The following is a 16,957-nucleotide window of genomic DNA, read 5'->3' on the forward strand; positions in this document are numbered from 1 at the left end:
TGCCTTCACCAACATTAGCTACTATGAACGAACAAAATTCATGACTTCTTAGAGATTTATCCTGCAGTAAAGTTGGTACTGCTAAATTATGGTAATTATTTCCTAATGACAATTTTTAGACTGCTAGAAATATCAGTGTTTTAGGGGCTTCTGTCTGTCCAGTCGGAAGGCAGAAACTACAGGCACTTTAGGCGAGTTGTTCATTTCTCTGTACTCTCAGGGTGGTTGCCAGCTGTAAATAACCATTTCCATGTTAAGCAAAAGGCCCAGTATATCCCAGAGACTTTCTGGGATTTACAGGGACTCATCACAACAGTATTCACTTGGCAATCACAGTGGGTTGTTGGGGCTGCCCTACTCTTCCTCAAGTGAAAGCTGCCTCAACAAGAAAATAAAGCATATTAGCTAAATTAAAAGAAATGAGCACTGGGTCCTCCTAGGCAATTTTCAGTTATGCTCTAGGAATGCCATAGTCCTGTGACTAACTGCTCCCATGCAACTGACTGTGTCAGCATTGCGTACAGATTAAGAAATGCACTCATATGCTGTAAGTTACAGGACTATAGCCTTAGACTTTAAATCCTTCAGGACAGGAGGCCCCTTTGAGCAGAATTTATATACAATGCATAATAAAAGCCCTATGCACCGCATAATAACAGCCTACTATGTCTACTCATTATTACTGATGATCATATTATAGTATTATTAACAATTTGCTTTATGCCAAAGTTTCCCCAGAAAGCATCTGGATTGTTGAAGGCACTAAAGAGTTTTCCTTTGCTATCCTAACCTGTGGCAAACACTAAAACCCTGTAAAAAAGCAACACACCAGCATTTGTCATCCTCTTATTAAAAGGCACTTTCTTAGGGGGAGGTTAATTATTTAACAAGAAATTTAATTCACGTCATCAACCCATTTCGCTTGGTCTTCTGCAGCTGGCTGCTCCAGGCTCCTATGCGAGCTCCATGCAGCCTCGGTGTCCCCAGCTGCTAAAGCTGTCACCCGCTCGGCCCCGGGCACCGGCCCTGCCACCGTCCTGCAGAGCACCATCCCCAGCACCATCCATCCCCAGCACATCGCTCACCTGCGCCAGCAAAAGAGCTCCCAGGCACTGGAGAGGCAAGTGGGAGACTGATCCCATCAACAGCCTGGATGCAGCCACGTGGTTTTGGGAGGTGGGAGGGAAGAACATGCACACTGGACCATGTCAATTAGGCTCAAAAACCAGGACCTGACCTGTTTTAGTGACTGCCACGGATATTGCTTGTGGGTCTCGGTGCAGTGCAGCGCTCTCACCTTCCACCTCTTCGCATCCGAGCGCACTACCACCCTGACCGGAGCCCTCATCTTCCCAGATGTCCAGACCTGGGACAAGTCCACATTTCAGCATGCATTTCAGCTTTTTATCCCCGCCCCGCCCCAAGCACAGCAGAGGGAAAGCTTGCATCTGCACTATGACCCCTTGAACAACCTTTCAAGCAAGCTCCTCTCTGCAGAATTGGGGGAATGGGAATAGGTACGGCTGCATGTCTCTCACCTGAACCTACCACCAGCAGCCCTTGCTGTAACATCACACAAGATGGCTCTAGGGTCCTTAACAGGAATAGATTTATTAAGAGGGATGTAGGGACCCTCACACAGCCGGTTTGGGATTGCACCTGTCCTCATTTAAAAAAAAAAAACCAAACAAAAACCTCAAGAAAATATGTTTGCATGTAGCAGGAACCTACTTTCAGCAGGTGCCTGAGCCTCGGCTGCCCTTGGAGCAATGCAGGGACACCACATCATACAGGTGATAGTCAGCAAAATGGACAGGTAAAGCAAGAGCATGTTTGGGGGGCACAGAATTGCAGCTCTGCATCCCACCTGCTGAAGTCTCTCCCATCCGATCCTTCCAGCACCTGCTCTGATTTTAAAACAGTTAAAATTGATCAGAATTTTTTTACCCTCCCAGACCTTTTTCATAAGTCTCCCTTGATCAGCATGAGCAGACCCCTATCTTGTGCCTTTGCTGAGAAAAGACCATTTCTCTAAAATTTAGAGCAACTCTCTTCCCGTGGAAGAGCACTGTTGACTCTGTGAGCATCAGTGTTCAAGTCCAACACAGAGTAAAAGGATGGATTAGGCAACAGACTGCCTTTCAAAGAGAAACCTGTGGTTTGAAACAGATAAGTACTGAGACCCCCAGGAGCAGTTTATACTCAAGCTGGACATAAATGCATTTTCTAATCCAATGCACTGTATTCTACTCCTAAACTTATTTTAAAAATTATAGAAAGGAAAAATGCTTTAAACAGCCATTATAGACTGTTAAGCATACGTTAGCAAAACAGTATTGTGCCTAAAAGACAACAAGAGTCCTATGAAAGAATCAAGGGAAAAGTTAACAGCACCAGAAAGAAAACTCACTGCTGTGGAAATTGGTCATTAGCAATATGGCAGTACTACAGCAGTACAGCCAGATGTCCAATTTCACTGTCAGCCTGCTGGTTGTGACCATTTTCAGGATGTGGCTGGTTGTAATAAATCACTTTTTTCTTAACATTGTAGGTTAAATCCTGATCACTCTTAGAATCTGTTACCAGTAAAGAAATAGCATACTTGAACAGTAAAAATAAACTGTTACTCACAAGGTTCAATATGGACCTATACATTGTTTAGTTACCTTTTCAATAGTATCCTGAATTAAGGTTTATACATTGTTTGTAACTAAGAGCATGTTAACTGCACATGATCAGAACATTTGTTCAAGCTTAGTAAAAAAACAATGGACTTGATTAATAAGTACCTGCTGAAATACTCTCTTAAATCAGAAACCTCATGTCAATTGTTTTAATACATCAAAGATCAGGAGAAACGGAGATTCACCTATTAGCTTATTAGCAGCATTCAAACCTTGTCTGCTTCTGCACTACAAATGTCACTCTGGTAGATTAAACAATTTCTTAGTTCCTAATCCAGGTGTTATTTTCTCAAGGAGCTTTCAGGAAAGGAGGGCTTGTAGCTAGTGGAAAGGTCTTATCTGTATTTCTAAGTGGATCATAAATATATTGTGTGCCCTGGGGGAGCTCATTATGCTGTTGGTTGCTTCACTTTCCTCAAAGAAACTGAGTACATCTTATTTACTGTGGGGATTATTTCGTCAATACCTGTAAACAAAAGAAATCTTCAATGGAAGATAAGACCCAAGTACTATTCCTTTCCTCTTTAGAAAAATGTTTGGAGCATAATGACACAAAGTTAAATTTAAAACAGATAAAATTTTATAATTTTGCTTCTGAGTGAAGTATATTTTCCTGACTTGGCTCTGTTCACTGATGTTGAGCCTATGTGTCAGCCCCAAATTAAAGTAAACTCACTGTACCATTGACAATATGGCCACCTCTATTTTTAGGATCATCACTCTAATGAAGGCCAAACCACTGGGGCTGCCGAGTGGCTGCCCATGTGATGCAATGGGGCCATCTATAGCACATTACATGGGAGGCTACACCTCTGTGTTAGTCTCTCAGCTTGTGCTGTAGTAAGGCAAAGGGTGTTTTTAATGCTCTAAGGACTGTTTTTCAGACACGCTCTTCTCTGTGCAACTAACAGGCTCAGATGGCTCCATCTGTAATGAGACTATCCTCATTAGAGTATTGTCTCAAGGTAGCACGCTGCAAATTTACTGTTCTGATGCAGTAAAAAATTTGAAGTGAAATCAAAACATGAAATACCACAGTAATGTTTAGTACAGTTCTAGTCTGCCGCAGGGCTTTCTGATGGCAAGTAACGGGAAGAATCACAGAAGGGTTAAGGTTGGAAGGGACGTCTGGAGATAATCTAGTTCTAGGTGATGGGTTGGGTCAAGAGATGGGTGCCTATGTCCCCTGCAGCAGGGAGTCACCTATTTGCATGGACTCACCATTTCTTCCAGGTGGTCTTGCATGGTTTAGGGTCAGGTGGACCAGATCCTTTGCTTGAAGGCATATCTGGCTCCTCTTCAACTTTGAGGGAGGTGAACGTATTTTGCAGTTGTAAGCCCTTACATGGGGCAGGAGCCTCTCTCTTGGTGCCAGAGGTCACCAGCTTCCATCCTTCCCATTCCCCAGCAGCTGCACTCACCTTAATACTAGGGGCGGACACTGCCTATTTCTCTGCTGCAGTTGCGGTGTGGGGTTCTTCAAGCTGCTGCATCTCAGAGAAGACCCCATTTATCTCTCTTTCCATCCTCTCTGATGCTGCACAGCCTTCTCCCTTCCTCTGTAGCTCCTCCACTTGGCAGCACAGTTCCTCCAAGATGGCATGCATCCTGCAGGACATCGGAGAGAAGCCCCAGGTACTCCCTGCAGCCCAGGACTTGGAGGGCTGCATCTGCTGCCCAGACCTCAGCCTGCACCAAAGCCTCTGCCCTAGCAGGGACAGCTGGGCACACTGCCCTGTGGCACATCACCCCCATAACCAAGACTATCACAACAGCACAAATCCAACCAAGGTCCCCTTCTTCATGCTCTGCTGCACAACCAACCACCTCTAAGTGCTGTGCTTTGGGCCACGGCTCTTTTATAGTTCTCTCCTGAGCACTGGCTAAAGGGTGCTTCGCCCCACCAGGCAGCTAATCATGCTTGTTAGAAGCTGCTAGAGCTTCCTCGGCCCCATACCCTGGTGGTTCCTCTTCCCTGGTCCTTGCCCGGCAGCAGCAGGCACCCTCCGGTTTCTCAGAGGGTTCCCAGGCATACCCAATGGTCCTGGGACCTTGTGCCCCAAAGGTCCAGAAGCTCCCAAAGCAGAACGCAGAGACTGCTGCCCGAACAGCTGCCTCTGTGGTCTGCACCCAAGAGTATCTTGCTAAAATCTCCAGGCACTTGTTCCTAAAGACCTTTGTGTGCTCTGTCTTAAGTATGCATTTAATCTGTGTGAATAACCTAAAAATGTATCATGTATATGTACGTAAATGTATTTTATATATATATATGTAAGTCTAATATATATATATACACACACACATTTCAGGCTCCCTTACGTATTTGAGATGTAGGCAGCCTCAATCACTGGTGTTCCCGATATATTCAACTGCCCATCGTCAGAGCGTGCATAAACATTGCAGGAGAGCGTGCTTAAACTCTCTTTGTGTTTGGGACCCAAAAGACAGCTGGGTATGCAAAAGGTGAGACTCTAGGGAGTTTAAACATCACAGTGTAAGAATAGCTGCACTGCGTCAGACCAATGGTCTATCTGAAAGTGTCCTATAGCAGATGCCTATAGGGGAGTGTAGGGGCAGGGCAAGCAGGTATAGGTATTTCCTCAGCCTCCAGAGGTCTGTGCAGCAGAGAGGGTCTCCTTAACTCACTTTATAACCCTTCTGCCCAACCATAGATTCAGGCTGGGATGCATTAGGATTTATTCACAAATTCAGCTTCTTTGACCACCAGAATCATTCAGGGTTTACTGACAGCCATTAAAACCAAGTGAGCTACATGTTTTCTCTTTTAGAGCTATCCTTAGGGTATTTAATTAAGAAGAGGCTCCTGACCAAAAGAATGATCATCAGATTATCTTTCTTGAAAGCATTGCTGTGAAAGAACGTAATTGCTTGCAAAGACTTATCCCGTAACACATTATTCTATTATAAAAGCCATTTCCCTTCACATTCCAGGTATTCTGCCAAGCAACAAAGGACCATAGCTGTTTATATGGCTTTTTTCCTCTGTATAGTGTTTTAAGATGATTTGACAAAAAACATTTTTTTGCTTCTTCATTAAAGCACAAATGAAGCTCTTGTTTCTCATGAAAGGCTGTGATGACCAGGTTAATACTGAATTGTCAGTCACTTTCTTGAGAACAGAGTTAAAAAAAGAGAAGACTCAAACTGCTTATATGTGTTAGTTTGTTTGATTTTTATTATGCTTACTTAACTTAAACGTGTAAGGAACACCGTGGAGAAATTCCATCGTCATTAGGATCCAATTCAAAAAAATCATGTTTGTAGAAACAGCATTATTGGTGTTCCACTTGCCTTGCAATTCAGTCATTTGTCCGTGATGCTTCTGCATGTCACATTCATTAATGCATTTCTCCTTTAACACATCTGTGAATTGCTATTATTCACTTGTTTATAGCTGGAGAAACGAGGTCCAGAAAGAGCAGACAATCCACCTATAGCCACAGAGAAAGTCTCTGCAGCGTGAACCTCAACCGTGGTCTCAAGCTAATGTGTTAATTAACCGCTGGGACATCCCGACTCACCACCCACCAGCCCTGAAAACATGCTCTTACAACGGAAAGCCCAAGCTACTCTCTTCACAGACCTCAACCAAGCTGTTTGACAAATAGAATTTCTGTTCCACAATGAAATTCTGGCATTTTCAACTTTGAATTTTTATATTACTATTTAATACATAACACCATTCCTCTTGTTCTCCAGAGTGCAGTACAGTGGCTAGCGGTGTTCCCAGACCTCCCTCCAGTATACATCAGTAGCTGTGCGTTCAGCTAGGTTACATTAACCTTGGCTTAATCCATCACCATCACTTGGGTAACAGCACAGTTATTATCAAATACTCAGTGTGGTCTTCTTTCTCCTGGAAAGAGATTTTTACTTTCTTAGACGGCCCCTTGGCTGATATAATTCTATAAGAGCCTGGAACAATATGTTCTTCGCTAAATTTGTCATACAATAACCTCAACAACATTGCATCAGATCAATGTCCAGTTTCCCTCATTTATGCCCCCAAAACAGTGCCTTTGGGTAAACTGTGTCTTTCATCATTCAGCGTTTGACAACGGCAACTTTATTCACCACACTGAGAAGGAAACATTTTGGTTACTCCATATAGAACAAACATCCTAGAGAATTATTCCTAGATTAAGCATTAGGAAAGCTGGTAATGAAAGGTCTTGTTTCACTGGACAACTAATTACACTTGCTGGGGATGGCAGCTTAAAGAGTAATGTAAACAAACAGCGATGCAGCAATTCCCTTCAGGACACGCCGTGTGCAATTCTGTAGTGAACAAAGTCAGCTGAGACCCTCTTGGCCAAAATGTCATTAGTGACATTAAGAAAATGCCAGCGCTTGCTGATTTATGCAAAGTCCAGGGACTCATCAGAACTTGAGAAAATGTTGCCTGTAAATTTTAAGTTCACTAAAAGTGCAGTTTCATATAGTTTTTGCAAGTATTTTTGTCATTCCCACACTTCAGCCTAAAACAAACAAAAAAATGTCATGATTTCTTACTTGATTCAGACACTGAACTACGAATACAATTATTTACACTGGAACAGCAGACTTCACGCTGTAAGGGTGCTAGAAGATTAAAAAAATGACCTTTTTTAACAATTTAAATCCCACGTGCCTCTGCAGGGAGTATCTAATTACACCAATCTTTCTCGTTCACCCACAGTTTGCACGCACACACTTTAGCACCTTTTCTCCCTGCCCTTGGATGAATCCTGAATAGTTCAGACCACCAGCAGCCCCCAAATAATTTGTACAAGAAACATGTCATTATCCCTCTTTTGTGCCACTGAGGTCTGCGTCACTGGCAGAGCTGCAATACTCCAGCTAACTGCTAAAAAGCTAGGTAGGGTTTTTATTCCTTAATTTTGGGTGGCCACAGTGTAGTACCTCTATCTGGGCCAGGTGTAGGATCCACCTAAAGCCGTCAGTGGAAAGCGGAGTCACACCTAGTCTCCACTGTCCTCACAAGACTCCACGGGCTGTGGCTGGAGCCCACGTAATTCTCTCGGGTGCAGACAGAGGTACCTCATGCCCTTGGGGACACAGCAGAGCATCCCACCTCCCTCCTAGCTGCTGTGTCGGAACGGTAGGGGTATGCTGGGGGCCCCGTGTTGTATCTGACTACACATCATCTCAGGTAAAAATCCTAAGCTTCATGCAACATGGATGTGGGGAGATCATCGCCATTTAGATCACTGGCCTTCTCCTGTCCCAGTGTGAAATCTTTTACTGTAGACACAGCCTATGCTGTTTGCTTCCCTAAAGTTAAATAAAAAGTATCCCATCTGCTTCTGCTCTGTTGATCTTATCAATCATATATAGCCACAAAGCGATCTAGAAAGGTTTTTCACACCTATTGTTGGAGCTGGTTTGTGTGTGCTGTGTAGCAGTAGCAGAAATGCTGCAGATGCCCTACCCTCACTAAAACATGCCTATCCGCAATCAGACAAAATTGAACTCAAAGCAAATTCCCAAGTCTTTTTTTTACTCAACATTCGTTGTATTTCTTTATGACTTCATGTCATGGCTTACTCCATTCTCCTTTACATCCAGATGATTCAGTTCTTCCCAGATTTCTTTACATGCCTCTAAATTGACCACTGGATGTCTGACCGTACTGCTCCCACAGTTAACCACACCAGGGACTTGCTGGAGCATCTCTCAACCCCTGGCCTTCGCACCCGTTTCCTTTCTAAAAAAACCCAAAACAGAGTCAAGGAAAAAACTGGTGCATGGCTTAGGCCTGTACTAGAACAGATGGATCATGCACCCAAACCCAAAACTTCAGAACACTTCACCAGACTGAAACTCTCTGCTCTGGTTCTTGGAATGTTTTCCCCCATCAGGCACTAGAGCTGATATTGGAAGATCGTCTTTCAAGCAGAGAAGAGAGAACAGTTCCCTGCTTGGATACACTCCAAAGGTAAATTGCTTTATTCTCACCTATAAACCAGACCTGAAATGGGGATGGTCAAACAGCTCTAAGGGCAATCCCTTCTTCTAGGGATCTCAGGCCAGCACTAAGGTCCAGTGCATGAAGAACTGAGTACAACGGAGTAGCAACAGAGTAAGCAAACTCCATTTACAGCAGCCTTTCCAAGGAGCACAGTTTCTTCAAACAACTTTATAGCATCTAAATATTAAGAAGGCACACAACGTAGCTACTCATACATAAATTAAAATAATTTGGAAGACTAGCACCGCCAGCCCATATTTGTCTCGACAGTCTTGGGTTCATCTTGTCTGTTCCTGAATCATTTTTCTTTACATCACAAAATCTGGAATGACTGAACATCCTTGCAAAATCTGTGACTATTTCACTAGTTGCTACAGCTTTTCCTTATTTTCAAAAAAATGCCTTTTCTATTCAGCTTCTACAACTTTAAGCAGAGGAATTGCTCTTCTTTTCCTTTTCAATTTTCTTTGAATGTCATTTACCCATGATTCTGTTAGGAATAAAGCATAGTTAAATTAATTTCTTTTGTCTGTGGTTAATATAAACAGAATTAATATAATTGAGATGGGAGTTCCAAATCCAATGTGCCTTTCAATTCCTTTCAATTATGTTTCATTAAAATTACCCTATGTCATTGGTAACAGTTATGTCAGGTTTATATGCCAAGGAGAGAAGCCAGCTTCAAATGACAATTTTCTACCATACCAAAAACATAACATTTCTGTAACTACATTACTGAGCATCTATATTATTATTCATCAGATGCAAATTTCTTTATGTCATTCCAGAGTAACTAAAAGCATTATTCCTTAACAAAACTCTTGGATGCACCTCTTAGTTTGAGCATGATTTGCTTACATTGTTTTAAGTTACAATCAGTAACCCTGTACATCTCTTCGCATTCAAATGAGACTATTTTCGGGACACCGACAGGAACTGCACATCACTTAATTCTGCTCTAGTAATATTTGAATCATTTAGGGGAGTAGTCATCTTGACAAAAACTGTGCAAATCTGATCCAGTCATGGTGCGAGGAATTCCTTTCCAGAGATGTCAAAGCCATCAGAAGCTGTGTAATTAGCAGCATTGATAATTTTTGGATTTCATGTTGCTTACACTTTTATGAAAATCTTTGTAAGAGCTCTCCATAACCTGTTAACCAAAGTTGTAGACAATAAGATTGTATGCATGCAAAATGAGTGTTCATTCTATTGTTTTCTCTGGTTTTATCACCTGAATCCTATTTCCTCTGAATCTTGTGATTTTCTGATTTTGTTTACTGCTATGGTAAACGTTCTCTTTTAATTATTTTCTCTCTACATGGCACACAGACATCACTGAAAAGCTCAATACAGAGAAGCTTTGCAAGCTATTCTAAGAAAAAAAACCCTGAAGAAGATCCGAAATCCAGTGAAGTCTGTGAAAAACCTCCCTCCCCCTGTCCTTTGGCATGGGTCCCAAATGAGGTGCTGCACTTTTGTGCCAGACTTTCCCTCACCAAAGGAAAACAACAGTGACCTGCCTCCAGCTTTTGTTCCTTGCAGAAAGCACTGGAGAAGAGATGGTAACACCTCAGCTTCTCCCTCAAACACTCCAAATGATGAGCCCAACACATTTATGCAGGAACGTACGTGAGCGCTTATATGCCAGCCCTGTTCTTAGAGACTCTCACTGCAGGAAAATGAGAAAATAAACTACTTAACTGTGCAAGTAATTTCAGCTGGAGCCGATTATCCATCTGCTAATACAGTGCAGCCTGGAAGCTTTGCCAATGACAGATTAAGGTCAAACGAATGATCATTCCTACGAGATACGCTCCTCTTCCTAAACGTATTTTTCTTTCATTATGTTGCGAAATGCTGATCAAAGAGCCTATAATAATGTTATATAAATTTCTTGCAGTGAAGCTACAGCAAGTTTCTGGAATCACACAGGGGTCCAGACAAGCCAGGCAGTATGTTTAAGACAGAGACTCTGCTCTCAAGAGCTTACAGGCCAAAAAGGCAAACCACAGGAAAGAAAGTGCTACTATTTCATTTTACAGGGGCACAACTAAAGCAGAGGGCTTGTGGGAATGGGGCAGGCAAGGTTTGCAGACACTGAAATAGCAGTGGCAACTTTAAAGCCTGCATCCAGTGACAGGGTGAGGCTGAAACTCTCCTGTAATATGCCTAAGAATATTTTCCCCGAACTTCAGTTTGTGCTGACTTGTTTTTTGCAAAAGTACTTTTTCTAAAAGGCTTTTAAAGATCAGGTTGAGACAGCTTTGAAAACCCCAACCTGCACGGCTGTGCACACACACAGACACACACACACTGCATGCAACTTAAGAGAAGGTCTTAGTACAGAAAGCGTTAAGCAAACCGAGTGACAGGGACTGCTACTTCTGCAGCCCAAAATATAAGATGTCAGAGACAGACAGGTGATCAGCAGTATTTAATTTTATGACTGGAAGGTTACACAAAGGTAATTCAGGCATGTTTCAGATTCAGACACAGGTCTTAAGTACTAAATAGGTAAGCCTCGTTCACTCAGGCGCATTGCTCAAGCGTTTTAAGTCTTTGCACAAGCTGTCTTGTCTTTTACCACTGCTCTGACCACGGAAAAATGCTCTTTCCTCAAAGTCAGCCACAGAATCTGTAAATTGAGGATTCTAACACTGACCTCTTTTTGTTTGTGTAGAGCACTTTAATACCTACTGATGAGAAATGCTGCCTGGAAGCTGGGTACCGTTACGTAAACCGAGCATCCTCATGCCAGTAATCCGCAGATGTCTCACAAATTCTTGTGTAACGGACTGGCAGGCGTGGTGCGTACGTTGTCTCCTCTCGAAGAAGCTGCTTTGCGCAGAGGATAAGAGCCTACTTAGCCTGTCCGCAGTAGCTGAGCTCCGACGGTGCTCCATCTGTGCCGCACACGGCACAGGTAGGAAAAACAATAGCACGTCACTGCCTAATTAGGGACCACAGCGCAATGCCAGGCACATGAGGAACCATGATTAAAACCGTTTCGAGCTATGCTTTTGAAGGGGCGGGGGGGCTGGTAAAAATAGGAGTTTGCTGAAAGTGAAGGCAGTCTGGCAGAAATTTGGATTTTTTTAAGGTAGTTCAGAAACTATTTTAGTTCTCATTTCTCCTCAACTTTCATATTTCCCGGTAAAAAAGGGAGAAAAAGGGAATAATAGGAGAACTGAAGTAAAGTCTGACTTTTTAAAGAGACTGGTTCACTGTGAAACAAATTTTGTCACACACTAAAAAAAACTTTTCCAAAGGAGATGAAGCACAAAGAGACAGGGGTCATGAGGTTAGAGCACACTGCTGGAGGTGCTTAGGACCTGGATTTTGTCAGTGCATATAAGACAAACAATTTAATTATATCTAGATACCTAACACACATGCCTAATTGCCTTCATCTTTCCCTTAAGAATTTCACAGGATGCTCGCTCTCTGCAGCATAGGTATGTTTCAGTTGCAGCAGTGAATGCTCAGTATTTTTGAAAAAATGGATCAAGGGCTTTGAAAAGAAGTAATCAAGACCCTCTGAAAACCAGGAACACACAGCTAGTGATCACTAGTCAGCTTGGTTCAAAGGGCTGAAAGACAACACTGCTGGGAAAAAGAATTCATCATAATATTTATGGAAAGTCAACTTTCAGAGAGGACACCAGAGTTTTTTAACATGCCAAAACAGCAGAGTTGTCCTTTCTTTTTTTCCCTTCTTGAAAGTAGCAAACCAAATTAGGGTAAAAAAACCCCAAAGTCATAAAAGTAACCTTCCTAAAACCTAAGGAATTTTGCCTGAGCATTTAAAACTTGATAATTTTTTAAGTAACAGAACAGGGTTCCTTATAATGGGCAAGTCTTAAGCTGTCTTCATTACCTCAGGAACCAAGAGGCAGAATCTCTGTTATGGAAGGCTTGATATTGATCTGAAACTGCAGAAACTTCTCTCTTCAAGTCCTGTGCAGATAGATCTACAGCTAATGAAACCTGTTCCCCACTAATGAAAGGCTCGTCATATGAAATCACTTTATTATGTCCTTGGGCCACACATGAAAAGCTTGCAATACAGGAACTGAAATTAAGGGTAGATGCAGAAGAGTAGCCAAGAACTTGGTGGGTTATAGATGTTGGACTGCCTATTATTTCTGAAGATTATTCTGCCTATATAGCAGAATAATGGGGCAATACAGTGTGGGAGTGCCTGTTGTACTACTAACCCATAAATATGTTCCTCACCAGAACTGTCAGCCAGGTGTACTTCCAAACCACTGATTCCTAACCGCTGAATTTCAAAGTATGCAGAATTTTTACTAATTAATAACTAACTTATGAAGTGTTGTGGTTTAACCCCAGCCAGCAACCAAGCACCACGCAGCCACTCCCTCCCTCCTCCCAGTGGGACAGGGAGGAGAATTGAAAAAAAGAAGTAAAGCTTGTGGGTTGACATAAGAATGGTTTAAGAACTAAAGTAAAATAAAATATAATAATAACAATATTAATAAATAATAATAATAATAGCAATACAACAAAAAAGAGAGAAATAAACCCCAAGAAAAGACAAGTGATGCACAATGCGATTGCTCACCACCCTGTGAGCGATGCGGGAGCAGCGATCCGCCCCTCCCAGCCAACTCCCCCCAGTTTCTATACTGGACATGAGGGTCTGTGGTATGGAATATCCCTTTGGCTGGTTCGGGTCAGCTCTCCTGGCCGTGCTCCCTCCCAGCTCCTTGTGCAACTGCTGCTGGCAGAGCACGGGAAACTGGAAAATCCTTAACTTAGGATAAATGCTACTTAGCAACAACTAAAACATCAGCGTGTTATCAACATTAGTCTCACACTAAATACAAAACACGCTGTACCAGCTACTAAGCAGAAAATTAACTCTATCCCAGCCAAAACCAGGACATGAAGTCACCGAGATACTATCACGCTGTAACCTTCAGCAAGCACTGGCAAAGTGGGATCTGTATCCCAGATTGCAGCAGAATTAGCTCAGAAAGGCTACAAATTTGGGGGCTACTCCCAATCTGTGCATCGTTTTGTAGGAAATGTATCACAGTGGATTCACAGATTTCAAGGACCGTCACAGTGAAGCTTTCAAAGATCCTGTACTTGGCAACAGAAATCACATCATCTTCAAAATCATCAGGTATTTAAAATAGCAGACTTATTATTCCTTTTACACACCTTTCTAGTTTAGAAATGTTATTTCGAGATAAGCAGGTGATTTCAGGAGCTGTGACTTTCAGCAAAAAATAGGAGCATCACGAGACCCCATTGGAAACTGAGACAGCTGGTTACATACGACCATGGCCTATTCCTATTATTCACAGGGATTTCTCCCACCGGTACGTATCTCATTCTCAAAAGTTACTCCCAGTGGATCTCAAAGCTTTTCAAAGCCCATTAATGCATCTTTCAACATCAGCCTTTGCTAAAACCTCTGCTGTAACCCTCTAGTTGTGTCAGCAACCTCCCTGGCCACGTGGACCTGGGCGGTAATCCCTATTTTGGAGTCCCCAGCCTTGGGCACGTTATTGGTATGGACATGCAGAAGGCAGTCCTCATCCTCTCCAGAGGAATGAGGAACCTTTGCTGGCACCGCGCCTTGCTTCCCGACTGGACCAGAGGAGCACCACCAGAGAAATGTGCCCCTGCTCCACGTTAGCTCAAATGCTGTAATTTAGAAAGCATGTATCTATTGACTTAACGAATGGTTAAAATTCATTTTCTCTCAAATCCCTGCTGACAGGGCAGGTGTACCCTGCTGAGTAGCCCCTGCCTGGTGTGGATTTGAGCTGTGGTACCAGGCTGGGGAGGTCTCCTTACTCAGCCCATCCCACCCGCTCGTCCTCCACCCCGGAGGAAGCAAACCGACCCGTTGCACGAAGCCGGGTGTTTCGTTGACGGGGGGTTCACACCATCCGTGCTGAGCCGACACAGCACCAGGTGGAAAGAGAAACACTACCCATCGCAGCACCGGTGCCGGCGCGCTTGGCACACGCAGCCCAAAATGACTCACTCCGAAACATTGAAATGGGGAAATTATGTGTGAATGGAATTTGGCTCTCACAGCCCTCAGCTCCGTGTCTCTCACAACTCTGAAGTGTTTTAAGGTGTTATTAATGCATCTGCCTTACCTGCTAAGGGATTTACTAGGCGGAGGTAAGCCCAACTGGGGTGAAGAGCACGAAGGATGCCACTAGAAGGAACCCTGAATCCCAGTAAACAGGTACTGCTGTCCCTCCGGAGAGAAGGAGGCTGTAAATAACCTGCTGAGGGGCCAGCCGGGTGACGCAGCTCTCGCCCTGGGTGCACAACGTGTCTGTCTCCTCTCAGTCCCCCTCACCAGGCTGAGCCCCAGCCCTCCTCCCCATCCCCGGAGGGACGGTGCTGGCCTCCCTCCTCGCTCTTCTGGCTGTGAAATCACCTGGAAAGCTCGCTCTGCTTGCTCAGCGAGCGTTGGGAGCCTTCTGACTGCGCCGTTCAGATTCTTAGGAATACCTTCTGTGGTATAAAACCAGTGACACCTGCTGAAAAAACACATATGATCCAAGGTATACCCATTACCCAAGACTGCCCACTTTACACCGTTGCGTCTTGCTACAGAAGTTGTCCCAACAGCATCAGCAAAGGATTGTCTTCTCAGAAAGACAGTGGTGCTTCACACGCGTATAAACAATGTCTTAGATACAAGCCTCTAGTTAATTGTATGATTGCATACTCCGGTGAAAGGCCAGTTAATACCAGAAAAAACAGTTTTCTCAGGAAAAGGTGGGAGAGGAAGAACAAGAAATCCTCTGAGCATGATCCACTGCATATACAAGGAATCACATTTCCAAATATAGGGTCTTATTATTTTGATGCTGCAGGAAGAAACAAATGCAAACTCTGAAATCCTGTGCTGAAGCAACAAACTGGTCTTGGATCCACGTGGCCTTGCTGGAGACCACTTTGTTTCTCAGTATCCTGGTTTATATTTAAGAATGTAGAAGAAAGAGTCGGAGAAAAATCCAATATACTGCATATAATAACTGTGTTTGTCACAACGTGCCATTTATAGTATTTGCTGGCAGGCATTCATTATGTTCTGGAAAGAGAAATAGTTCCACGATGACCACTTGTAGCCCTGGATGGAGCTAAACCATATGCATTTCTCCAACGGTCTCAGTGAGGAGCCATACCCTATTCCCCATCTGCCCACCTATACAGATTTGGACAAGCCTTTTAAACCATGAGTCATTTATAGCATTTGAGTAGTGCCAAAATGAGACATCTGTATGTTTGACGTTATATTATACAATGCTCTGCTGCATTTGAATAGTCTCTAATTCAATTTCAGCACCTATAAAATGAGCATGGTATTCACCTTTACAACATGAGCTGAGAGGCTTTGCTGAAACTTGCCGCTCAATGCAAGTTATATTCTAAAGCACTCCAAAATTCTCACAGGAGGGCAGATAATAAAATGAGATGCTATATATGAATAAATTATGGCAGCAAAACTTCTAGATTTCCCCTTTAATTTCTCTACTTGGTGAAGTTATTTCCGTTTCTGCTTCTGTATCAATGTTTCTCCGGTACTGGATTGCATTAGATAGTGGTGTCCAACCCCCAGTTTGAATTAGACAAAACTGAAATAGAAAGAGGATTAAAAACATAATATTTCAGAAATAGAAACTGGGTCACATATTACGGCTTTCTCTGGGGTTTGCCAGAAAAATTAGAATTAGGATGAATTCAGCACTGACTTCTTTACAGTTTACTGATGCGGGGCAACAGTAAGGATAGATGGACACGTATCTGTGGTACTTCCACGGCTTGAAGTCAAACGCCACCTGAACCTCTATAAAACTGTAATGTCCTTAGGTCCCAAACATCCCAGGGGTAGAGAGATGTACCACTGTTGTCATTCAGGAGCAAAACTTCAGGGATGGAAAGGCTTGAAGCTCCCACAGTCATGCAGGAAATCTGTAGAAGCGGAGCGAACTGATCTTAAGCTTCAGAAGTGCAAGGGTAGATGTGCTACATGCTTTCTCCGTATGGAATAGCATCAGCAGGCTTATTCATACCAGTATCAAACCAACCTATTTTTGGTTGCATAATTCACCAATAAAGGAAGAGGAATAATTTTAGGAAAATGTGAAGCAAACGCATGGTTTATGCCCTGTATGTGGAAAGAAATTCCTTTAGGGAGGAACAAAAGATTTTGGTACAAAGATAACATTAACTATTTATTTTAGATACCCGAGTGACACATTTTTCACACATGTAT

At 43.1% G+C, this 16,957-nt stretch overlaps 1 protein-coding gene across 2 annotated transcripts in view; it reads right to left on the reverse strand.

Annotated features, from left to right (window-relative positions):
* Positions 1-16,957, reverse strand: part of SNRNP48 (small nuclear ribonucleoprotein U11/U12 subunit 48) — a 48,631-nt gene that overhangs the window by 25,604 nt on the left and 6,070 nt on the right. Inside the window, exons 3-4 of one of the 2 annotated variants that reach the window (XM_069808854.1) lie at positions 14,823-14,926; positions 4,106-4,292 (exon numbers count right to left, since the gene is read on the reverse strand). In XM_069808854.1, coding sequence (XP_069664955.1) covers positions 4,106-4,194 — 89 coding nt within the window. In that variant the 5' untranslated portion in view covers positions 4,195-4,292; positions 14,823-14,926. The remainder of the gene's footprint in view (positions 1-4,105; positions 4,293-14,822; positions 14,927-16,957) is intronic. The other variant, XM_069808853.1, reaches the window with a different exon arrangement.

Source organism: Haliaeetus albicilla, chromosome 21 (genome assembly GCF_947461875.1).
Source record: "Haliaeetus albicilla chromosome 21, bHalAlb1.1, whole genome shotgun sequence".
NCBI lineage: Eukaryota > Metazoa > Chordata > Aves > Accipitriformes > Accipitridae > Haliaeetus > Haliaeetus albicilla.